Source organism: Condylostylus longicornis, unplaced genomic scaffold (genome assembly GCF_029603195.1).
Source record: "Condylostylus longicornis isolate FDR11 unplaced genomic scaffold, ASM2960319v2 ptg000135l, whole genome shotgun sequence".
Taxonomy (NCBI): Eukaryota; Metazoa; Arthropoda; class Insecta; order Diptera; family Dolichopodidae; genus Condylostylus; species Condylostylus longicornis.
The window spans coordinates 10256702-10280669 of NW_026578103.1; the positions used below are offsets into that span (position 1 = coordinate 10256702).

The 23968-nt window shown below is 22.0% G+C and overlaps 1 protein-coding gene across 1 annotated transcript; it reads right to left on the bottom strand.

The window, feature by feature from the left end:
* Window positions 1–8571: 8571 nt before the first annotated feature.
* LOC129615169 (neural cell adhesion molecule 1-like) lies at window positions 8572–23473 on the bottom strand. Its single transcript, XM_055530266.1, has 8 exons — window positions 23422–23473; window positions 21350–21541; window positions 20535–20642; window positions 19716–19847; window positions 17499–17660; window positions 15190–15681; window positions 14166–14240; window positions 8572–13274 (listed from the first exon to the last, which is right to left on the bottom strand). Exons 1-8 carry the CDS (start codon window positions 23471–23473, stop codon window positions 12382–12384), a joined length of 2106 nt encoding a protein of 701 aa, XP_055386241.1. The 3' UTR covers window positions 8572–12381.
* Window positions 23474–23968: the final 495 nt, after the last annotated feature.

Below are 23968 nucleotides of genomic sequence, written 5' to 3' on the forward strand. Positions count from 1 at the left end.
ATATTAATTAAAATTTATTTTTCTTAAACAGCCAAATTTAATGCAAGACTTAATTGAAATTAATACAGCTTTAGTAGCATAATTTTAGTAGGTTAATATAGGTATAACAGAAGTATAACAGCAATAGTCATAATATCAGTTTAAATCAAGAGTTTCAATTAAATTAAAACTTGATTTAAGCAGTTTTGAATTAGAGCCAAATAATTATTAGTTAAATGCATTTATTTCATTTTGAAATTTTGAAATTAATGGCAGCGATGAATTTATTTTAGAAATTTTAAAACTGGGAATAAAATTAACAGGGAATATAGTTAAATAACACATAGTGCAGTAGCTATAATAATGAATTTTCCTCTTAAACTGAATTTAATAATTATTAATGAAATTTCATTTCATATTTGACTTTACGATATTTCGTTCTGTGTCTAAAATTTTCTTGATGAATTCAATTGCTTAATTATTATAACATTTTTATGAGATATAAAATGCTGTAGAAGCTTGGCATGCCTATACACTCAGTTTCATTTTGGACATTTTGAAAATCACTTAAATAATTTCTCTTTATCTTGTTTTCTTTTTTGTATTTTGTGTAATTGTGTCATATAAGTTAATTTTACATAGTTCTATTATTCTGGTATAAAAAATCTGATTTATATTTATAGTGTTTTTATTTTATTTATGATTCAATTCGATTGTTTTCTATTTTTTTTTTTTTTTAATATCCTGTAAATTTTTCCTCATTTATTTAAATTTACTTTATTAATATAACAAAAACTGTAATAGCTAATTTTTTAATTAATTAGTTTTTTTCTTTTGTTATTATTTTTAATGTAAATGTATTATTTATAATTGAATTTTTATTCTAAATTTTCTCTAACTATTTTATATAATATTACATATATAATATGGTTTTTTTGCTCGAAATTACTATATAAATTTTAATAGCCTAGTATAATATGTGTATATGGCGTAAATATTAATGATGACAATTATTAAAATTTTATATAATTAATTAAATGCAATTTTTTCTCTTTAATTTTTGTTTTTTTATTATATAATTATAACAAGTTTTTTATAAGGAATTTTACATTTTGATTGATGTTATTTGTAATTTCAATAATTAACATCATTGATTAAATTAATAATGGTAATTAAATAAATCAATATGTAATGTGTACAGTGACTGTTGTATGTTATTATTTAAATGTTGAGAATTATTATTAAAAAATTTAATTCATTATACTTACAGATGAAAATATTAAATGGGAGATGTTAAAAGAGAGTGTAAATTTATTAACTGCAGTTAAATAACAATTTCTCGCTTATTTGAAGATTTAATTAAATATTTTTGTTAAAATATTAATTTTATAACAATAACAGAATTCATTACGGACGATCACAGAATAAAATAGATATTCTGGAGTTGAAATATTTTCTAACATATTTTTAATCGAAATCGAAATTAAGTAGATTTCACGTTCATAGAATTTAGAAGTAAAATGCATAAAAATTAAAATTTTACGACCAAATATCATATTCACATTATTTCTTAGCAAATTATAAATGAAATAGAATATTAAAAATATTGCTATGTTGGGCTCAAATATCTTATTTTAAACCTTTGTTGACTGACGCTACTCTCAAAGTATCACGAACCATAAATTATTTAAAAATCGTAAATACACATTAAATTTCAGTTTTAATCTGTTGATACTTTATAGTATTTCGTTCTACCCCATTATGTAATCCCGTATTTTTTGTTTCATTTAAATTTTGACTATCGTATTAAGAGTAAGCGTATCACCGGTAAATGTTGTTAAACGAGAAAAGAAACTCCAAGTTAATTTTGTTCATTTTTTGGTTTTTTTTTTCTCTTATTTCGAAGACAAAATAAAAAACAAATTGGTTTACAAATAAAGAATTACGATATACTTATGTTCTAACTTCCCTATTTTGCACTTTTACTTTCACTTACTTTTGATTATAGTCGTAGATAGCTGACGATATTGGGTGCTTAAACTCAGACACAACAGTCAAATCCAAAAATAGCTCCTATTTATTAAAAAAAAAGACAATTTAGCAACAGATTTCGTCTATTTCGATTCTCCGGCAACAAAGGGTTATGGAATTTTCCTCGCTTAAAAATTTTCAATACCCATAAAAGAAAGCTTATTTAATAAGTTCTAAAACGACTCAAAATTCAAAATAATCCACAAATTTCTTAAAGAATATAAAATTTCGTATTTAATCCTCTCTATATCATAATATAAATACAAAATAGATTAAACTATTAATTTTAATATTATTATACGAAATTATTATATATATATCAGTGTCAAGTAAATATGAAAACCAATAATTATATCATATAAATCTATACGATATAATTATTATTATATACCTATGTAATTATTAAAATATGAGGGACAAAATTCAATTAAAACATCAATTAACGTTCAACCATATAATCCACAACCAAAAACAACCAAATAATTTATAAAAGTCAACCTATTTTTGCTAATAAAATTTTGTATTGGATAGTTGTAGCAACGAAAATGAAAACCCAATGATACTCTTGACATCGAATCCATTTTTAAGTGATTTTTTTATTGTTTTTTAATTTTTTTGTGGTATAGAACAATTTCAATATAATATTATTATAACGTATACATATTTATTAATATAAATTATATACAGACACCTTCAATTCAATTAATGTCATAACTTAATTGTAATAAATAAATTAATTGAAAGTATATAGGAGTTTTTATAGCATAAATTAATAATCAACACTGAATAATTTTATTAAAATAATATTAATAATTAATTCTTGAGTTATTTGATTATTTATGAAGGTATAATTTTATAATAGATTTTACAATACCTGAACATCTACAAGGTGTGTATGATAAAAAATTTTTGTTAAAATAATGCGGTTTTTATGTCAAATGCTTGAAAGAGTATAAAATTTTGGTAAGAATTGTTTTTTAAAATATGAATTTATAACATTAAAATCCATACAAATTCGATTTTAATAGGAAAATATTTAAAAAAATTTGTCTTTCAAAAGTGAGAAACCCTTATTAATTAAAAGAAATGTAGGGTTCTATTTAACTTGTTGAACATCTCTGAATCTAAATCAATCAGTCATTGAAAATCAAAATTTAAAAAAGATAGCAAATTGAAACAGAAATTAATAGATTTGATGCCAAAATTTTGTTCTTTTTCAAAAGGAGAGAAAAACCTTTGATTATGTGCAAGGTTATAGCATTTAACTATGATGATTCAAATGTTTTTATTTGTTTTGTGGTTTTTTTTGTTTTTGAATTGTTTTCCTTCCTGGAAACTAATTGAAATAGCTTCATTCTTATGAACAATAATGAGGAGCATTAAAAATTTTTTACTCTGTATGCAACACCGAAAAAATTAATATATAAAATATTTTTGTTTTAAGTACAATGTTGTCCTGAACTAAATTTCAAGACAATTTAGGAGAATTCACATAGTTCCAAGTCTAATAAATTTAAATCTGATTGTATAGAAATAATTTGAAAAATACAAATTTAAAATCATTTATATTTCCTTTTTTTTTTGATAAAAACTTTGCGTTTGTTCAAACAATCCTTTGATTTCATACAGCAATTATCTGTATATTAAAAACTCTATTAATTCACTAATAAACCCCTTTGTATATAATTAAAATGAGGATGCATTTGATTGATCGCTATTTAAAAAAAAATAATTTTTATAACTCAATACTTTTGATTCCCATTTTTTTATAAGCAAATATTAAATTTTTTTTTTGATTATATTAAAAATTTTACGATATTCACGGTGTTCTATTATAATTTAAATATTATACGATAGTGAAAATTAATTAAAAAAAAGGCCTTTATATGGTTTTCATATCAAAATATTTAAAAAGAGAAAAAAAAACTTTGTGTACAATAAAAATATTATTTTAATAATAAAGATATGAAAAACATTTTTGTATTTTTGCGGTATAGAGGTTAACCTATCTAGAAGGTTTAATAATAAAAAAAAAAATAAATAAATTTGTTATACGAACATTGAACGCGAATATATATACGTAGGTAATAATGTCACATCGAATTGATATTTTTTTAATTAATTTTTAAAATATATTTATATAAAAAAAAATTGTATATCTATGAATAGCATGCAAATAATATTCAAAAATAATATTTTAATGCTTTTCCTATGCACTTATATACAAAGTATGTACTCAAACGTAACCACAAATTGATGTTATACATTTTTCCTAAAATAGCTAGCTAAATATTTTGAATATTTTTTAAATGAAATAACTTTTATATTTAATCAAAATGAAATTTAAGTGCATTTATGTAAAGTATTTTTTAATTTCCAAAAAAAAAAACCAAATATAGCAACTTTATGCTATAGGAAATTGCAATTTAATTATAGATTAAAAAAAAATAAAATATTTTACAGTTTTACAAATATTATGAATTAGATGTATTTCTGTATATAGCCAAAATGTTCATTTTACAAATTGGTTTTATGTTATTCATATCAGTGGCCACGAACTTAAACCACCTAACTCGAGCTAAGACAAAAATGAGATTTGTATATCAGTAAATTCTCCGTTTTGTGTTTTATATTCCCTCAAATTTTTGTAGTTTTACTACTGTTGTATATATATAAATAACTTAGAAATTGAATTTTGAATGCCAATGTTAAATTAAAAATATTATGGAAATTACATATATAAAAAAATATGAAATTCAAGCTCTTCTATTTTTAATTTTTCTTTACATGAAATGTAATAATGCCAGAAAACGGTGTAAATAATAAATACTTACAAATTAATCAATTTACAAAATCCATTTACAATATCAGCACGATATTCGTGTAAGCGAAATCAAAAAATTTCTAATACGGTTGTGACATAAAATAATATTAAGAAAAATTAAAAATTTTTTATTATTACTTCTTCAATTATAATAATTCAATTATAACAATTATAAAATTCTTCAATTAAAACAATTATAAAAAAATTTAAAAACTTCTCAAAAATAAACCAAGTTTTTAATTTTAAATAACTGTTATAACATGGGCTCGAACGAGTTCTATGAAAGAATTTCTCTCACTTACAAGGGTGGAAACAAAAAACCCTCAAAGACCCGGATGCAACGTTGCTCCACTAAACAATGTGTAATCTATTATATTATATCAAAGAATATTATACATAAAACATGTTAATTTATTATTGAATGTACACGAAATTTTTTAATTATATAAATAAGTTAATTATTCTTAATTCATAATATTACTGTAAAGTCCCGAATATTCAATTATAAAATTTTATTAAATATTGTTGGCAGTTATTTGTATCGGGGTTATTAATTTTAATTTCTTATTCATATAATTAGTTTTAAATCGGCCATATTTTTGTATCCTAAAGCCTTATATATATATTGCATTGAAGAAATGTAAAATAACTTAAAACTTTAAATTTGAATGCTAGTGTTAAATTCAAAATATTATGAAAGCTCTGAAGTTAAAAAATTAATTAAAGTATCCCAAACTGTATCCATAATAATATATGTAGTAAAATGTAGGTAAAGTGAAACTGAAAATAAAGGACATTAGAAACCGATCAATATTATTGCTAATACAACATTTTTATTGTATATAGCTAATTTCTAAACTCCAACCACATTCTTTTAAGTAATTGTGTGTGATATCTTAGAAATAATAAGATTTTATTTGGAGTTCCTTTTGAAAAATTTTGCTTAAACTTTTGAAAATATTAAATTCGTTTTAAATTTTAAAAAAAAAAATTTTTTTGTACTAATTTCCAATGCAATTAAAATTTTTAATATTTGTAATTGTAACAAAAACAATTTGTTTATAATACCAAATTTCGCTTACCAAATTTTGTAATAATTAGAAGAGAATTTGAATAAAATTTTTAGAAAACAAAATGAAATTTTTATTTTTAATTATATTATTTATTCATATATATTATATATATAGTATGTATGTATATCTACAATATTATAATGAAATGTTATATAAATTGTATCATGAGTTTTTTAATATTAAATTTCTTAATTTTTCGATTTTTACAATATAGTATAATTTTGCCATTTTTATATTTTTAATATCCTTTCATATTCATTCATAATAATTGCTTAAAATATAGAAAAATTGTATTCAATTCGATTATTAATTTTAATTATTAATTTATTTGTTTCTTTTTTTTTATATATATCTTAATTAAATTTTTAATTATTATTATTTTTTAATTCAATATTTATCTTATTTTTTATTTTAAATGGCTGAGATAAAAATTTTTAAAAATTTCGTTCATTTTTTTTCTCCTTTTATGCATTTATTTTTTTTTTAATATTTTATTTTTTTTTTGCATTTATGTATGTAATTATTAAACATTTAAGTCTTCACATTATATTTGTTTTTTTTGCTTTTTTGTTTTTTTACACATTTAACAGAATTACAATTAATTTCTATTTTTAATTTATTTATTATTTATATTTATTCAATTTCTATTTTTACAATAATATGAAAAATTTTGCTATTTAGAAAAATAAAACAAGAATAAAATTGAATTATAATTTGTAAATTTTATTTAAAATCAATTTCAAATTTAATTTTTTTTTTTTTTTGTAACAAAAAGAGTAAGTAATTTAAATAACAATTAAGTATTTTGTATAATACCAATATTATTATGTACATTAAGAATAATAAAATAAATAGGATATTTAAAAATTTAGAACTAGACAAATTTATTTTTAAAAATAAGCTTTTACTCTTATAATTTTGGAAGAATTTATTAATATTTCGTTAGGCAATTTTATTTTTTCAAATATTTTTCAATATTTTAAATGAATTTTTTATAACATTGTATACTAAAAATCTGTTTATAAGGAACTAAATGAGAACAATCTTTTAATTTTTCCTATATCGTAAAGGCTATATTGAATAGTTAAAATTTGAAGATAATATTCTATATTTTTAATTTCAATCCATTCTGTAATACCCACTTCTGTTTCCTGGAATATGGAGTATACACGTGTATTTGATTGTACACGTTTATAAACAAATCAATTGAGTCTCATTATTTCATATTTTTTAAATAACAATTAAAACAAGTAAATATTAATTATAATTTTCAAATTCGTAATATTAATTTTTCAGCAAATTAAAATTTTATCAATAAAATCATTTTTACAGGGTGTAAATTTTTTTTTTGTTAAACTATAATTGTAGCATTAAATTAGCATCACAATAAAATAATTTAAATTTAAGTAATAATGTAATGAAGATCTAAAACTTTATAAAGGGAACAGTTCAGTCCCTGATTAAAAATCTTCGCCCACCTCAACAAAGAAAACTTAAAAATTAAAAATTGTCCAATTTATGATTGTGCTCAAGAAATCAAACACTTATTAATTTATTATTATTAAAATACCTTTTTCAACATAATTTTTCGTAATTCGTAAAATTTCTAATCAATTTAAATAACATAGAAGACAATTAATATAAGCAACCCTTCAAAATATAATATAGTAGTTAAAACACACTAATGCGCTAACAATAAAATGACCCAACATCCCCTGTTTTTCTTATAACAATGCTGCATAATAAACTACTTATTTAAATAACATAGAGATTTATTAAAACTATAATATTATTAAGAAAATTAATTAGAATAATTCATAAATCTTATTTAAATAATAAATAGTTTTAATCCAAAAATTTTAAATTCTAATGCCATTAAAAACTAGATTAAAATAATTGAAAATGTATGCAAAAAAATATTATTAATTTATAATTTATTAAAAGGTTCTCTTTTCAAACAATAATCGAATCGAATTGAATAAAAACTTTTTGTACTTGTTAAGCATTTTCAATAAGAGAAAATATTGTATACTTACATTCGCTATAATTTATATAAGAAAAAAAAAATCCGAGGAAAATTGTGTTATTCAAAATCCTGACGAATTTCAATTTGAAATATAATTAATAATAAAATATTCTGTTTAATTATTATATAGTGTGTATTCAGTGATTTTATACTACCGTCATACAATATTTAGGAAATTTTTAAATATTTTAAAATTTTTAGGTGGTTTTTTTCAATTATTTTCCAATTTAAATAATACTTATAAAATTTTAAATTGCTCTTAAATATATTTTTATTAAATTAAAAATTAATTTCATATATCAAATTGATAACCACATAATAATATGAGCAATATCATGTTTTTGTATTTAAATTTTCCCGATGAAAATATAAAAGTAAATGAATTTATAAAATTTTATTAATGAAATATTTTGCCTCCATATAGACTTCATTTTATTCATATAAAATATTTAGGAAATTTAGAATAATAAAAGCTGTTAATTTCGGTATAACAAATGTATAATGTACAATTGCAATACCTAATTTGCCTTAAATCCTTTTTTATTCTATTGCATATTAATCTTGTTCTACTATTGCCATAAGATCGGATAGAAAATGTATTTTATTCGAATTGTCCTCAGTTTTTCTGAAAGTATTAGCTTTTATAATAAATTTTATAATTTAGTTTTTCATGACTCATTCCAATATTCCGTTCAACGTGTACCATGCCTTTAATTTTAAAAAATATTTTAAAATTCTGATGCTAATCTAATCTTGTAATTATAATAAATCAAATTAATTTTATTAATTAATTAAAATTTAACAATATGATGAACACATTTGCATAAAATTTACAAATTTTTGTTAACAAAACCATAAATTTGGTTTTCTTTTTTTCTTTTGCCACAAGAAAATACAGGTATTCCAATTAATTGTTTTATGATTTTAACAAATTTATATTTTACAAAATTCAATTTTAAATTTAAGCGAATCTTTTTTCGTAATTTTTTTTTGGTTTTTCACAGAAAAGGAAAAAAAAATTAATTAATTAATAATTAAACAATTTTTTTTAAATTTTTTTTAGCTTTTTCTTTATTTTTTTATTTATTTGTTACCATTAAAATTTTAATATACATAGAATTTATATATATATATATAGTCATAATAAAATTTAACATATTTATTCTTTTTTTTACTTATTTTCATTTTTATTTTGATTTTATTTATAATTAAATTTAAATTTAAAAAGGCCGAACAAAAAGCACGAAAAGTTTTTTTCTATATTTTTTTTTTTGCAATTTTTTCTTTTTTTTTTTAATTCATATATTATTTTAATTATAATTTTCGCTTACAATACTTTTACAAATTATTATGAATTCTCTATAATTATATTTTTTTTATTCTTGTAACACATATTCTTTATACTACGTATTTATGTATGTATAAATATTTTCATGTTATATTATTTAATTCTTATACTCAAATAGTAGTATTTATGAAACAATAATTATATTATTACATACTTTTTACATTGCCACCCCAAAAGTATACTATAGAAATAGAGATTTTCGAGATGGTTGTAAACAATGCCCCCAGAAGTATACTACAATATCAGTGAAAGTGAATAAAATAGATCAGAACTTTTGATGAATTAAAAAAATGTGAAATAATTGGAATTTGTAATTAATTTTTCTAATTAATAATTATTATAAATACTCGAAAAGCAATTAGGGTGTCAATAATTGTGCCGAATTTTCAGAGTGTCAATAGTTGTAACCGTTACGCTAGCTATTAAAATGGAAAATAATAATTGAGTGATTGTATAAAAATGGCATTGTAAGAAAATAATAAACCGAAAAATAATTAAAATCCTTAATAAATCTTTTTTTTTGCTCGCATATTATTCAGTAGGACTTTTAGTACCACAGACGATGATTTTAAATAGAGAAAATTTATCCAGAGGATGGTAAGAAAATTAGTAACTTGAGACTTCTCTAGAAAGAGTTGTGGAAAATGGTTATAAAGTATTTTACTAATATCATTATATTTGAATGGATTCCGAATATTGAAATCAAAAGCGGCTCATTTTACTGCATATGAAATATTTAATTTTTAAAATCAAGTCCAGATTAAACTAAAAACAGGTTTGACATTAAAGTCGTACCATGCAACTCTTGTACAAAACTTAAGTACTATTGTTCCATAAAAATTACCATAATATCTAATAAGGTATAAATTTAATATAGAATTTTAATTAAATATTTCATATTGTTCTTTTAAATGAAGGCATTACAAAATTTTATACGAACACGATAAAAAAAATAATAAGGAGAACAATTGGAAAACTCAATTGCTATAATAATTGGAATTTATTTCTAGATAATCTTAAAAACAATACATATATATATATAAAACTATTAAATTTTACCTCATCTGATTAGAGAAATTTATTTTAATATTTTAATCTACTAAATATTGCATACGTTTACGGATACTTCGCACATACAAGTTATTTTTGATATTTTTACCTTTTTTATATCTTTGAATTTCTTTAACACCATGTTATAACATATAGATATTTTAGCATGCATTTCCAAACATTTATACATATCAATGTTAGTTGAATATAGTATGCACATTAATATTGTTCGACTCAATTAAATGTATATGAAAACACCTACCCAAATACAATCGTTATTATATGTATTCATATTGTTTCATAGCATATGTAAATCATAATAATCTGTTGAAATAAAAATAATTCAATAAATAAAAGTAATAATAACAAATTTAAAATATGTTGGTTTTCAAAATTTAAAATTTATTTAATAAAATGGCATACAGTTATAAAACACAAACGAGTTTCATAATTCATAAGTGTAAGTAAGATTTTTGATTTACCATGAAATTACGACATCAAATGTTGGATAAGAAAAAAATAGTTGTCTCCATTTGAAAATGAACCATAAAATTACAAGAAACAACTGTAAAATTAAAAAGATATTCTAAGATTCAATTCCACAATGACATTTTGTTTTGCAAAAGTATTTCTAATGTTCTACAACAGATGGCAAACTCCTGTAAATTTGTTTTAGCATTTTTCAAATGTGCAAGAATTTGAAAAATTTTCGCATGTGCAATGATTTAAAAAATTTTTTGTGAAAAAAAGAACCGAAATTTTTCTGGAATGATTTTCATAAATTAATTGATAATTATTTCTCAAATTTGTTAAGATTCAAGTTAAAAAATCATAATAATTATGATCTAGAACTTTTCAAGAGGTATTTTAGTATTATATAAAATAATTTTTGTTATTAACTTTTTTACTGGCCTCATTGCAATGTAATAAATGCCATTATTGTTGCAATAATCGTAACAATTTCAATTTCTAATAAAAACAGAACTGCAAATTAACTATTTTTAGCTTATTTTCTTGAAATTTTATATTTCATATTCCAATAAAATTTTTTAAGAAAATCAAATTCTAGAATCCAACTCTTTACTAAGTGTTAATACTATATTTTCGACCATATCTGGGACAACAATTGATTATTTTTTTTCCAATTTTGTTTTCTGGTCGTGGATTTTTATTGTACTCGTTCCAAACTTTTTATGCATTTTGAATAAGCTTCAATTTTATGCCTGTTTCAACAAATATCATGTTGCTGTCGGTTGTGTGGTAGGCCCATCATAAATTTTTCTAATTTTGAAGCATTTTTATTTTGTGTCAGTACGCATTTTTAATATATCGTCATAATGTAAAATATTTACAAAATATTTATTATACCTTTAATTTCAAGAAATAACTAATTAATTTCCATTGTATTCTGCAAGGCCTATAGAATTAATTGCTATGAATTTGCTTTTTAACAACTACTTTATATTGTAAAGAGTTTTTTAAATATCTTAAAATATCATAAATATCACGTAATTTTTAAAAAAATGAAATCTATTTTGAGATATTTTAAGGATTAGAGACGCAAATCCTTTTAACATATAAGATTAAAGAATATTTTTGTGAAAACAAAAAAAATTCTCAGAAGTTTGACTTTGATGAAATTCGTTTTGTTTTTTAATTTTTTTTTTTTCTATAAATTTCTACAAAAATGAATAAGAGCCCAATGAAATACATAAATTAAAATAAATAAGGAAAAAAATTTTAGAAACCTAGAAAATTATTTTTAAAATTTATAAATCCTTCTAACTAACTATGGTAATAATACAGAAGAGAAAAAAAAAAATTTGAATCAGTATTGAAATCTTTCTCTTTCTCTCTTTTCAATAAAGAAACCATTAAAAAGTATATGAATCTGTACGGTTATTATTAACATTTATACATACATAAATTTACATACATACTTATACAAAATATCGTGTAAAATTTTATGTATTTTTGTAGTTTGATTTTATTTTATTTTTTTGGTTATTATTTATATATTTTTTCCAAATATCCTTTAATATAATATTTCTCACAAAGTATTCAAGGATTCTATTTTAAATGCTTTATATTTTTCTTCTATACCTAAAGCGAATTCTGTTGATGCTGAATTAAATTGTAGTGTATTTTGAATTTTATTTGATGTTTTTTCTAAATTTGGTATAATCGATAATAATGGTAATACCATTGATGTTGATATTATTGATGATGATAATTCTGATGTTATTTGAAATGATTTTAATGTTAATGATGATGATGATGATGTTGATGATGATGGTGATGATGATATTGATGTTAATATTTCTTTTTGGTTTTTTTCTAATACCGTTGATTTAGATAATGATTGTAATGGTGATAATGATGAATTTGATTTTGATAATAAATTTAATGATGATTTTGATAATTTTGATGATTTAACAAAGCATAAAATAGATGTTACTGTTGCTTTAAATAAATTTTCCATATATTTAATAATATTGAAATGATTTTCTAAATATTTTATATTATCATTTCTATTTGAATCAATATCATTATTATCAATATCATTATAATCAATATCATTATCATTTGTTGTATAAAATTCATCATTTAGATGAACTGCATCAGAATCTATTGATATTACTATTGGAATTTTATTATTTTTATTCAATTGAATGAATCTAATCAAATTATTCGATCGTAAAAAATTGATTGAATTAAATTGACTAAAAATGACTGCTATTATACTGATTATCAAAATTGTTTTTATTAAACTATTTAAATTTAATGGTATACGTTTCAATGCTGAATTTGTTGGTGGTTCATTTGATTGTGTTGTAAATTTTTCAACTTTTGTCCAACTACTTAAACCAGCTAAATTTTTAGCAGCTGCTCTCATTAAATATGTTGTATTCGGTTCCAAATTATTAATAAGGAATGTAACACCTGTATACATATATATATTTATATATATATATGTAATATAAATGAGAAAAATATTTGAAAAAATTTTTTAAATTTAATATTAAAAAATTTAAATTTTAGTAAACAATTGTAACTTTATAACAATAACACGGGGAAAAATTCAAAATGTGGAACAATTTTTTTTTTGTGGTACAGGACTGTTTACTCTATGCTAATGATAGCAAAGTAATAAAAGGATTATATTTTCGTATTAAAAATATGTACAAAATATAGACAGGGAAAAAAATTAATTTATTTAATTCTAACTTATGTTGTGTTGCAATTATATTATAAGGCAAATAAAGCAGATACGGCAATCGACAAAAATAGCGTATTACCATTAGCATATAAGTAAACTGACCTTAAAAACGGGGTTAATTATATTATTACGCATTATAAAAACAATAAACAAGAAAAAGAAAAACTTAACTTTTGCATGGTTATAATTTTTAATTTAATTATAATTTTTGTTTAATCTAGGTAATTAACAAAGTTGTTGTTGTTATTTATAAAGGGATTTTAGTTAATAAAATATTCAAAAACGCTATAAACTCATTAAACAAATCTATTGATGGTTTTTTTTTTTTAAATTATATTGTCAAACATCTCTATATAATAATATTATTTTGGTGAATTAATGAAAATTCAAAATGAAATTGCATACTTATAGGTGCTATTTTTTAAATGAGTTAATTTGAATTAATTAATAAAAAATTAATGAAAAAAAACTTTATTTGTATTATATTGGGATTTTAGTTTTACTATTTTGTAAATTTTGAAGAACAAGGTTTTCAATAAAATTGTTTTAATTAACATTTTTAACCATAGTAACTTTAAAATAAGAATTGTTCTTATTTTCATATTATTCTGTACCATTTTCATCGAAACGCTGACGATATGTTGAAGTTCCATTTATGCATTCCACTTCATTTCCATCATATAGATTCTCTAGAATTTTATTATATTATAAAATATAAGTAGATTTTTATTATAGAAATTTTTCATTTTTCTTATTGAATTTATGATGAAGGCAAAAAAAAAAACAATCTAATATTTAAATGAGATTTCATTCGGAATTTGAACAATGAAAGAAGTTTATCTAATATTTTAAATATAGAGATATTATTAAAAATTTAAAAAATTTAATAAAATTTTATTTTATGCAAAACAGTTTCAAAAAAAAAAAATTATAAAGTTTATTTTGATTTTATGCAATATTTTCCAAAAAATATTTTATCTAAATAAGATGCATAATTTACGTAAAAATTATGGAAAAGTTTATTACCATTCAATAAACACATTTGGTTGATTCCAGGGGAACCGAGTTAGGCAAGTATGAAGAAAGAAAACGAAATAAGAATAACTAACAGAAATTTCTGATTTTACAGTAGAACAGATGGTTGACGTAATCAAAAGAACGAGTTAAAGGCAGAAAAATTAGAAACTTTTTCTCCTCGAACTGAATTCCAACCAGTCACATACCGCCTTCAAGACTGACGCTCTACCAACTGAACTACAACGATATGGAGAAATTGCCGACAAATTGTTATTTGCATTTCTTTATACTGTAATCTACATGATTACTTAGTATCGAAAACATTTTTCGTTGCGCGTGAACAGCTTAAAACTTTTTCCATTCACTGCGCTTTATCAGAAAAATAAAGTCGACACTGAGATATTTCTTTCTACAATAACAGGGTTAAAACTGTGAACTTAAGTAAGAATTTAAAATTTTTTTCTTAATCTTGCGGATGTTTATTTTTCGCCAAAAATTAAAGGTAATAAACTTTTGTGAATCGTTAAAACTTTTAATGTAAAAATATGCAAAAAAAGAAATTAAATGTAAGAAAATTATGCTCAATTATATTTCTTATTTAGTGTTTAATCTAAAACTTACCATCTTCAAATGGAAAATCTCTACGTTTTGCATAACTCCAATTTGCACCATTTAATTTAAAATCATATTCTGTTATATATTCGATACGATAACCACTAACATCCATTAAATGACGTACTTTAGAGGTACGGACGGAACCGACATCAACATCAAATGTATTTGAGTTTAAGCCTCTTAATTGAAATGTGGACGGTGGATTTGGTTTTGTACCTTCATGTAATTTAACAACACGTTCGATTTCACCTAATGGATTCTTTGCAATACATTTATATTCACCCAAATGTGATGAATCTTTAACAGCAATATTTAATACAGATCTATGTGGTTCATTAAATATTTTATGTAATTTTTTATCAACTTTTTTACCCTGACGATACCATGTAAAATTTGCTGGTGGTTCAGCAGTTGCTTCACATGTTAAATTAACTTCACCAGTTATATATGCATAACGTATATCATTTATATCCTTATGACTTAACCACATTGGTTTATCTAAAAATAGAGAAAAAGAATGTAAAATGCAATTCAGAAATTAATCCAAAAAATATAAAATTTTAAATTGTGTACAAATTCTGTTAAACAATAATTGATGGTGTGTGCGTGAAAAATATTTTTATGTATTTTTTTAAATTTTAAAATAGCTGCTTACTCTTTAATGAATTATAAAAAGAAGTCCTTGTAATTTAATTAAATTTTTCAATAATTTTTTAATTTTGTGATTTAAAGTATTGTTTGTTCTACACATAAATTATAATTATAATATAGATCATGTCAATTTACCACTTTTTAAAAAATGATAAATGGTTAACCGCAATTTTCTTCTAATTTTATATGCCGCTACACATTTTACGGTTAATTTCTTTATTATATCACTAATTAAAAATGCAAACATAACTACTTTAATTAAAATCGCCTTGAATCACAATTTATATTAATCCTAAACTTATCTGTATGATAAAAAAAGTTACTAGAATTTGATCAAATTTGTTTTAATAATAAGGATATTTAAGGACATCAATGGACAACAAATTACTGCATTATGATCATTTTGTTTTACTATTTTTAGCTATGCATGTATTAATAAAGTTCCATGCATGTGTTTTACAACAGTTTATATCCTATGAATTATTAAGGATAACTAAAAATCAATTGAATGATTGAAAAATTGCCTTTAAAGCGTCTTCACTTAGATTTTTAGACCTAATCATTTTTCTTTTAAAAATATTTATTTTCTAAATATTTATTAATGAATATGGGATTTTAAACACTGTATAAATATCTATTCTTACGAGGCTAATTATGGTACATATGAAATGTTACAAGTTGTCTTTAATTTTCCAATTTTTGAAAATTAAATTATCAATTTTGTAAAAATATTGATAATTTTTCTGCAAATACCCAAAATATTTTAGAAAATATTTATTATGTGCACATTAAAAAAACTATTCAATCAATTGCAGATTCAACAATATCAAAATATTATTAAAAATTTAAATATATATTTACAAATGATCAACATGAATTACAATTGATTCACTTTTAAAAATAAAACTAAAATTTATACAATTCAATTGAATTTTAAATAAACTAATTGAATTCGATATTGATAAAAATCGAAATCGAAAGGAAATTCTCTTAAAATAGAATTTCATATAATATAATAAATAAATCCTTTAGCATTCATATTGTTATACCAACATGCATATAATTGTAAACACAATTGTATTACAAATTTCCAATTAATTTCTTCTTTAAATAATATTGAAATTATATGAAATATTCAGTTATACAAAATATACTTATATATTTATTCATTAAGGTACTTATATTGTATGTATTATAATCCTTTTATATTCAATCTTCAATTTCAACATTAATCTAAATAAACTTTAAATCTTAATTTGACATTAAATGCCTAAAATACAACATTATATAAAATTGATATTCAATACATGTGTTTGTACAATAAATACCATTTACAACATTGTAAACTAAATACAAAATTTAATAACTATTTAGTTTTTATTTATTTTGCTTTTTTTTTTTACTTTTTATTATGATATTCTGGTGTTCAATATTGTATTCCTCTTGCAAGGATAATAATTTATTACAAAAGAACGTACTACAAATATTTTGATTTTTATACTTTACTTTCTCTATATACTTTGTATTATTTTGTGTTTGTATGTGCTTAATGGTATTTAAAAACCAAATGTAAAACATTAAACATATTATGTAATGTATAACAGTAATAATATGTATAAATATATCTACAAATAATATATATATAGATTTATAATTTAACTTACGTTCAATTTTCAATAAAATTGTATGATCCTGTGTATCACTAATTGTGTCCGAAATTTGATATGCACGGCACGTATATTCTCCAGTATCATTTTGTGTTACTTTTTTTATTAGTAGACCATCACCTAATTTCCGATATTTTCTATGTGGCGCATCATTAGTTACTATAAGATATTTATATACATGTACATACAATATATATATAGATGTTATGTAAACAAATTTATTATGATCAATAAAAGTGAATATAGAAACATAGAAAACTATAAATATAAATTTAGAATACAAAAATTCAAGAAGCATAGCTAATACCCAAACATAAAAAACAAAAAAAAAAAAAAAGAAAATACAACAAGCGATGACAACAAAAATGATAATTTTTTATTTGTTTTTGTTGCTTTTGTTAATTTTAAGGATATGTAACAGCATGACCTGAATTTTATTTTATCATTGTATATATAAGTATGTATAAAATCATTAAAAGGATTCTATACAAAGAGAAAAAAAATTTTGACTTTGTGCGAAATCGAAAATGATACAAAGTGTGTCCCTTCCATAATTTTACTTTAATTTAAAAAATACAATGTTCATAGATTAGGTAATTCAGATTCAATGTACAGGGATATCTTTTATTTGCTTTGAATTACCTAAAAGGAACTTGTAACAAAAACTATAATTGCATTCAAAGCAAAAGGAAACGGTATGGTATAAAATTATTATTATTACTACTGACCCCAAATGAAAGCTTCGACTACGAATACATCCCAGTATAATATTTTGAAACAAAAAATATCACCATACCAAGCGAAAACAAAATTCTTGTAATTTAACAAAGTTCTTGTAATCCATGAAATGTTTCACAAAATCCAATTGAAAATTTTATATTAATACCAAATTCATATCGGCTGTTGATGTAAGACCAAATTAAGTGATTGATTATTTCTAAATTATTCAAAACAATAGTTCCAAATTAATAAATAACTTGTGATGTAATTGATTGCTTACAACGAAAATTTATAAGATCATAAATATTTTGCAGCAATTCGATTGTTTTACCTGTATTGTTCAATCTAAAAATACAAGCTTTCTGTCATATTACTAAGACAGAGTTTAAATAGTAATTTGGCGCTTCTCTTTAATCCTATTAATACGTTTCGTAAATATGGTAAAAAATGTGAAATCGGCCTCCAGTTCGGTTCTCGAGACCTGACCTTTCCAATTATAAATATTGAATTTCCAGGAAATTGGTTGATTATTTCTCTTAATATTCTGAAAAATGCAAAATCAGCTCGGAAAAAGGTTCAGTTTCCGACGCCAAATATATCCCAAAAGTTGAGCAATCCGTGCAACAGCCCAAATTAAACTCATGTATAAGATTTCATCAAAATCTGTTAAGCTGAACTTGAGATAAACCGCGTACACACACACAGATTGAAAGACAGACTGACCGACAGATACACAGACATTATGGAGTGATATCTCTTTAAAAATAGTTTATTTATACTTCCCTACAATGGAGAAATGCGTTCCTATCGAAAACTTACATTTGGTGCCATCACATCACCTCCCTTATTATATGCAATAAAATCGGTGAAAATGCTATCTTAAATTTCTTCATTAATAGCCTGAAGAAACTGTCAATTTATTTTTAAAATGACATTTCTAATCAAAAAACATAACGTGACTTTAAGTCAGCTCTTAAATTTATCTATTTTTCGTACACAATTTAAAAAAAAAATTATTAAACACACAATCTATAACTCAAGATTATCGTCTGAATGGACAGAGATAACAGCGCATTAAAAATTTAAAAGCAAACAAAATATTATTTTAAACAAAGAAAACTTTACACAAAAAAAAGTTTTAATATTCCCGGAACTTTTTAAAGTTATAAATCATATAATTGTACAAATTATAAGAATACAAATGACTAAACATTATTTAAAAACAAAAAAAAAGAAATAGAAAAAAATTAAAACATTGCTGAGCAACTTTCTTTCTTATATACGGACAGCAATATGTCGCTAAACTTTTACAACTGTATACGAACAACTTAAAAAAAGTAAAATAAAAAAATTTATATTTTATAAAAACTGACATAAACATACGACCAGGATATTTTGTTTTTTTCTTGAACTTTCAACTCATATTCTTCTACGTATACGAACTACATCTATCTATATATTAGACATTATTATAGATGAGACTAATGAACTTACAATCGATATTTTTCCCATTGAATGACCATGTTACTGTTGGTTCAGGATCTCCTTTAACTTCACAACGTAAATTAACTTCATTACCTTCACGTACTGTTTGCAATGTATTTGTATCCAAAAAAGTTATTCGCTCTAATAATTGAACATGGAAAAAAGGACAAATTATTTAATTGAAGAAAAACAACAAAAATTTTTATTTTTTTTTTTTTGTTTTGAGAAAACTGTGTAACAAGTAATTTAAAGTTAAAAATTTTATTTAAAAAAAAAGAAAAATGTTCTCATTAATTTTGAAAAATTTGTGTTGCCAACTTATGATTTTTTTCTATTAAATAATTTTTAATTCGAAAAATTGTTCTTAATTACAATAGCCTCACAAATTCAATATTGAATTTGAAAAACAATGGCAGTGCGTCTATAAAGTGACAATTATGACATAAAAACTCTCTCTAATATTGACAAGTTGTGTGAATATTAAAGAGACTTTTTAATAAAATTTTAGAAAATTGAATTATGTAATGGTATATGGCGTGTAGAATATAAAAAATTTTAATAAATTTTAAAAATTTCATAGAGAAACCTGTGAATTCTAGTTCTCTACAAAATACAGAAAAGATTTTCTATATTCCAATTTGTACGTAATAATTTCAAATTCCAATATATTGTTATCGATTTCTTTAATTATATTTATTAAAAACGACAACACTTGTTCTACTTAAACAATAATAATAATAACATGTTTTATGTGATTATCAACAAAAATTAAGTAAAATAATTTGTTTGTCTCGTATATATTGTATGTATATATGTACATATACTTACGATTAACAACTAAATTGAATCCTGCTGTACCAACACCATCTTCAACAGCACATGTCCAATTACCCTTATCAGATAAACTGATATGTTCGAATACTAAAGCCAATTGAGCTATAAAATCGAATTTAATTCAATTAAAATGATAAATGAAAAGAATTTAAGAGAATACAAAAAAAAAATGTTATTTTGTGTCCTTATACTACAATTTTTTTTGTCCTTCCTGTTTGTGTCAACTTTTTTTAAATTAAAATTCTATTGAGACTGCAGAAATTGAGTGAAATAACAAGAAAATATACTCAAAACTTTAACTAATAATTAAATTAATGTTAGAAAATAAGGAGAAATAATAAAAAGAATAAGAAGGAGAAGAAAAAGAAAAAGAAATGACGTTAAATTTATTTTTACACGCCATGTTACAATTTCAATTTTAAGTAAGATTTTTCCTTTTGCAAATACTTTGTAATTAAAAGTTTTAAATAAAATTAATTGCAAAAAGCGTATAAAGTGAATATTGTAGCAGTTTCATTTTATTTTACCTTATAATGCTTTAATCATTATTTAAAAAGGAAGCGATAAAAGTTTTTTGTTTTTGTGTATTTTTGTTTTTTTTTTTAAATTAAAAACATTTTCCATTTTTAAGGATCCTTTAATTTTCCTTATATTCCCGGTAATTATATCATCATCATATTACCAAAGAATCCAAATTATAATATTAAAGAACATTTTATATAAAAGTACTAATAACAATCTTTGTTTGTATGTTTGTACTTTAATTTTAAAATGAAAATGAAAATAAATAAATTTCTTTTTTCACTTACCTGGCGGTTTTGATTCAATATGTACACGTCCCCTTGCATTTTTAACATTTTCCCCTTTTGGTGATCTCCAATTTACTGTTTTCTCTCCCGGAATATTGCATAAAACGAATATTGAATCATTGACAAATTTAATGACTTCTTCATCAGCAGGTGTAATTGATATCCTTTCAATTTGATTGGCATTTACAAGAACTGATTCATATATATATATATGTAAATAAATTTTTTATATATTTGTTTGTTTGAAGTTTTACATGTAAAAGAAAAAAGGAAAAAGTAAAAAAGTAAAAATTAGTATACATAGTAATTTTATTGGAAAAATTTTTTAATGAATAAATTTCAATTTATTTTTATTATATAGACAATATGAAATTCACACCCCCTGCAGAAGTATATTAAATTAAATATTTAAATTTTTTTTTTGAAAATCACATAATTACAGATTTTAGAGCGCCAACACTTTATTATTGAAATACTATTAATATATAAAGAGACCCATAAATGCGTGCTCTCAATGTGATAAGAACTGTTGAAGCTCGTAGATAAATAGAAATCGAATAATAAAAAATTTTTAGAGTCTTAATCCTCATACCAAATTTTTGATCACCATATTGATTATGGCTTATAAGCAGTAAGCAGGAAATTAAATACAAGAACTCACAAGCGCAAAAAGTATTTATTAATATAAAATTTTAGCACATACCGAATTAATCACGTTTAAATTTTGTTGTAATGATATAACCTTATGTGTTTTCTCATAGGTAAACGAAAATTTTAAAATTTTTTTAATTTCATGCGTTTATCAGTATTAATTTCAATAAAGTATGTAAGTAAATCATTGGAAAACTTTTACTTTATCAATATAAATCTTTTTTAAAGGGTGGCACAAATTTAAACACATTAATAAAATATTAAGTTAAATTAAATTTATATATGTATGCATGTATGTAACACAATATAATTTATACATTTTCAATTATAATGACGCATACATAGACATTTGAAAATCTGTAAAATAAAATTTTTATAAACCTGTTCTTCCACAAATAATTACTGTGAAAAATATATGAAAATAATTGTATAAAATTTAATTATAGAAACAAAATTTTCATAAATATTTCAATTTTAAATTTTTTTGGAAAATTTTATAGAAATATGATTTAAATTTTTTTTTAAATATTCAAGGGTGGTTAATGTAAAAATAATTCTTAACTTAAAAAAGTTTATTTTAATCCTTTATAGTATAAATTTCCTTTATAGTAAAAATTCTCTACAAGAATTTGAGAAATAAAAAGTGTAGATAAAAAGACTCAAAAATCGTTTCTGTACTCAATTATTTACATAGTTATTTACTCAGGATTTTATTTTATATTTTACTTTTTAAGTCAAATATTTCAATTTAACATACAGGAACAAATTACTAAATTTATACTTATAATTTAAAAGAATCATCATTCATTTCAACTGAGAACCCTGTAAATTAAAAATTATTGTCATGGTAAATTCAACGTTTAATTCTGATTTCTTGTTAAAAAATTCTTCATATTCCAAAGTTATATACAAGCACGGATGTTTGTGTATCTATTTTGAAAGCATAAAAGAACATTTTAATGGAAAAATAATTAATTTATGCAACTCACCATTTTTTTTTTGTTCTTTTATAAATAAAAAATTTACAAAATAAGAAAAGAAAAAATTTTATTGAATTTGTAAGCATTTCACAGCACAACACATTTTATACATGCTTGCATAACATTGATAAACGCGTTAATCATTTTGATCCCCATGAATTTATTTCCCCTTCATTTTTAAAATTTTATTCTGATTATAATTTTCTTAATATTTTATTATTACGGCAAAACTTTAATTACCCTTAATTAAAATGTGAATTTATTTAAACAGGGTGGTCCGAAACTGCTATTAAAGCTCTCGGGATGTGATTAATTTCTTGAATATTATTGAGAAGAATTATATTCGCGTAGTGTGGAGGTGAGCGGCAGGGGGGGTATGCTTCGGACGTCTTAGGTAAATTTAAAAAGAGTTGTATTAAAAGAATTTTGCCTAACAAATACCCATAACAGCTTCGAAATTTTTGAGGCCAGAGCAATTTATTGATCGCGACATTTTTCCCTGTTAGAAGACCTTATACGATCACACTCACATAATTTAATTTCATAAACAGTTACATCAATGGTTGACCCAAACCTAGCATTTTCAAATAATATTTGCCTTGTCATGCAATTTTGAGATAGAAAACTGAAAAATTTTCAAGCATATTCTTTACATAAACAGTTTTTTTTAAAAATAGTACAAAGAATTACCCCTTAGCGCTTTATAATAAGAAACAGACCACCCTGTATTTTGTAAAGTGTTCCTACTTAATTGTATAACATATGCTTGGAAATTTTTATATGTCTACAATATAATAAAAATTTAAACCATCATAGCCAAATTTTTCCAAAATAAAAATGCTATAAATAAATACAAAAGTAGAAAAAAGGTTGTTTTGTTTTCATTTGAACAATGAAAATTAAATTTTCATTATTTTATTCTTTTAATTAAATGAGAAAAAAGTGTTGGCATTCAACAAAATACAGTCGATCAAACCATAGCCGCTTA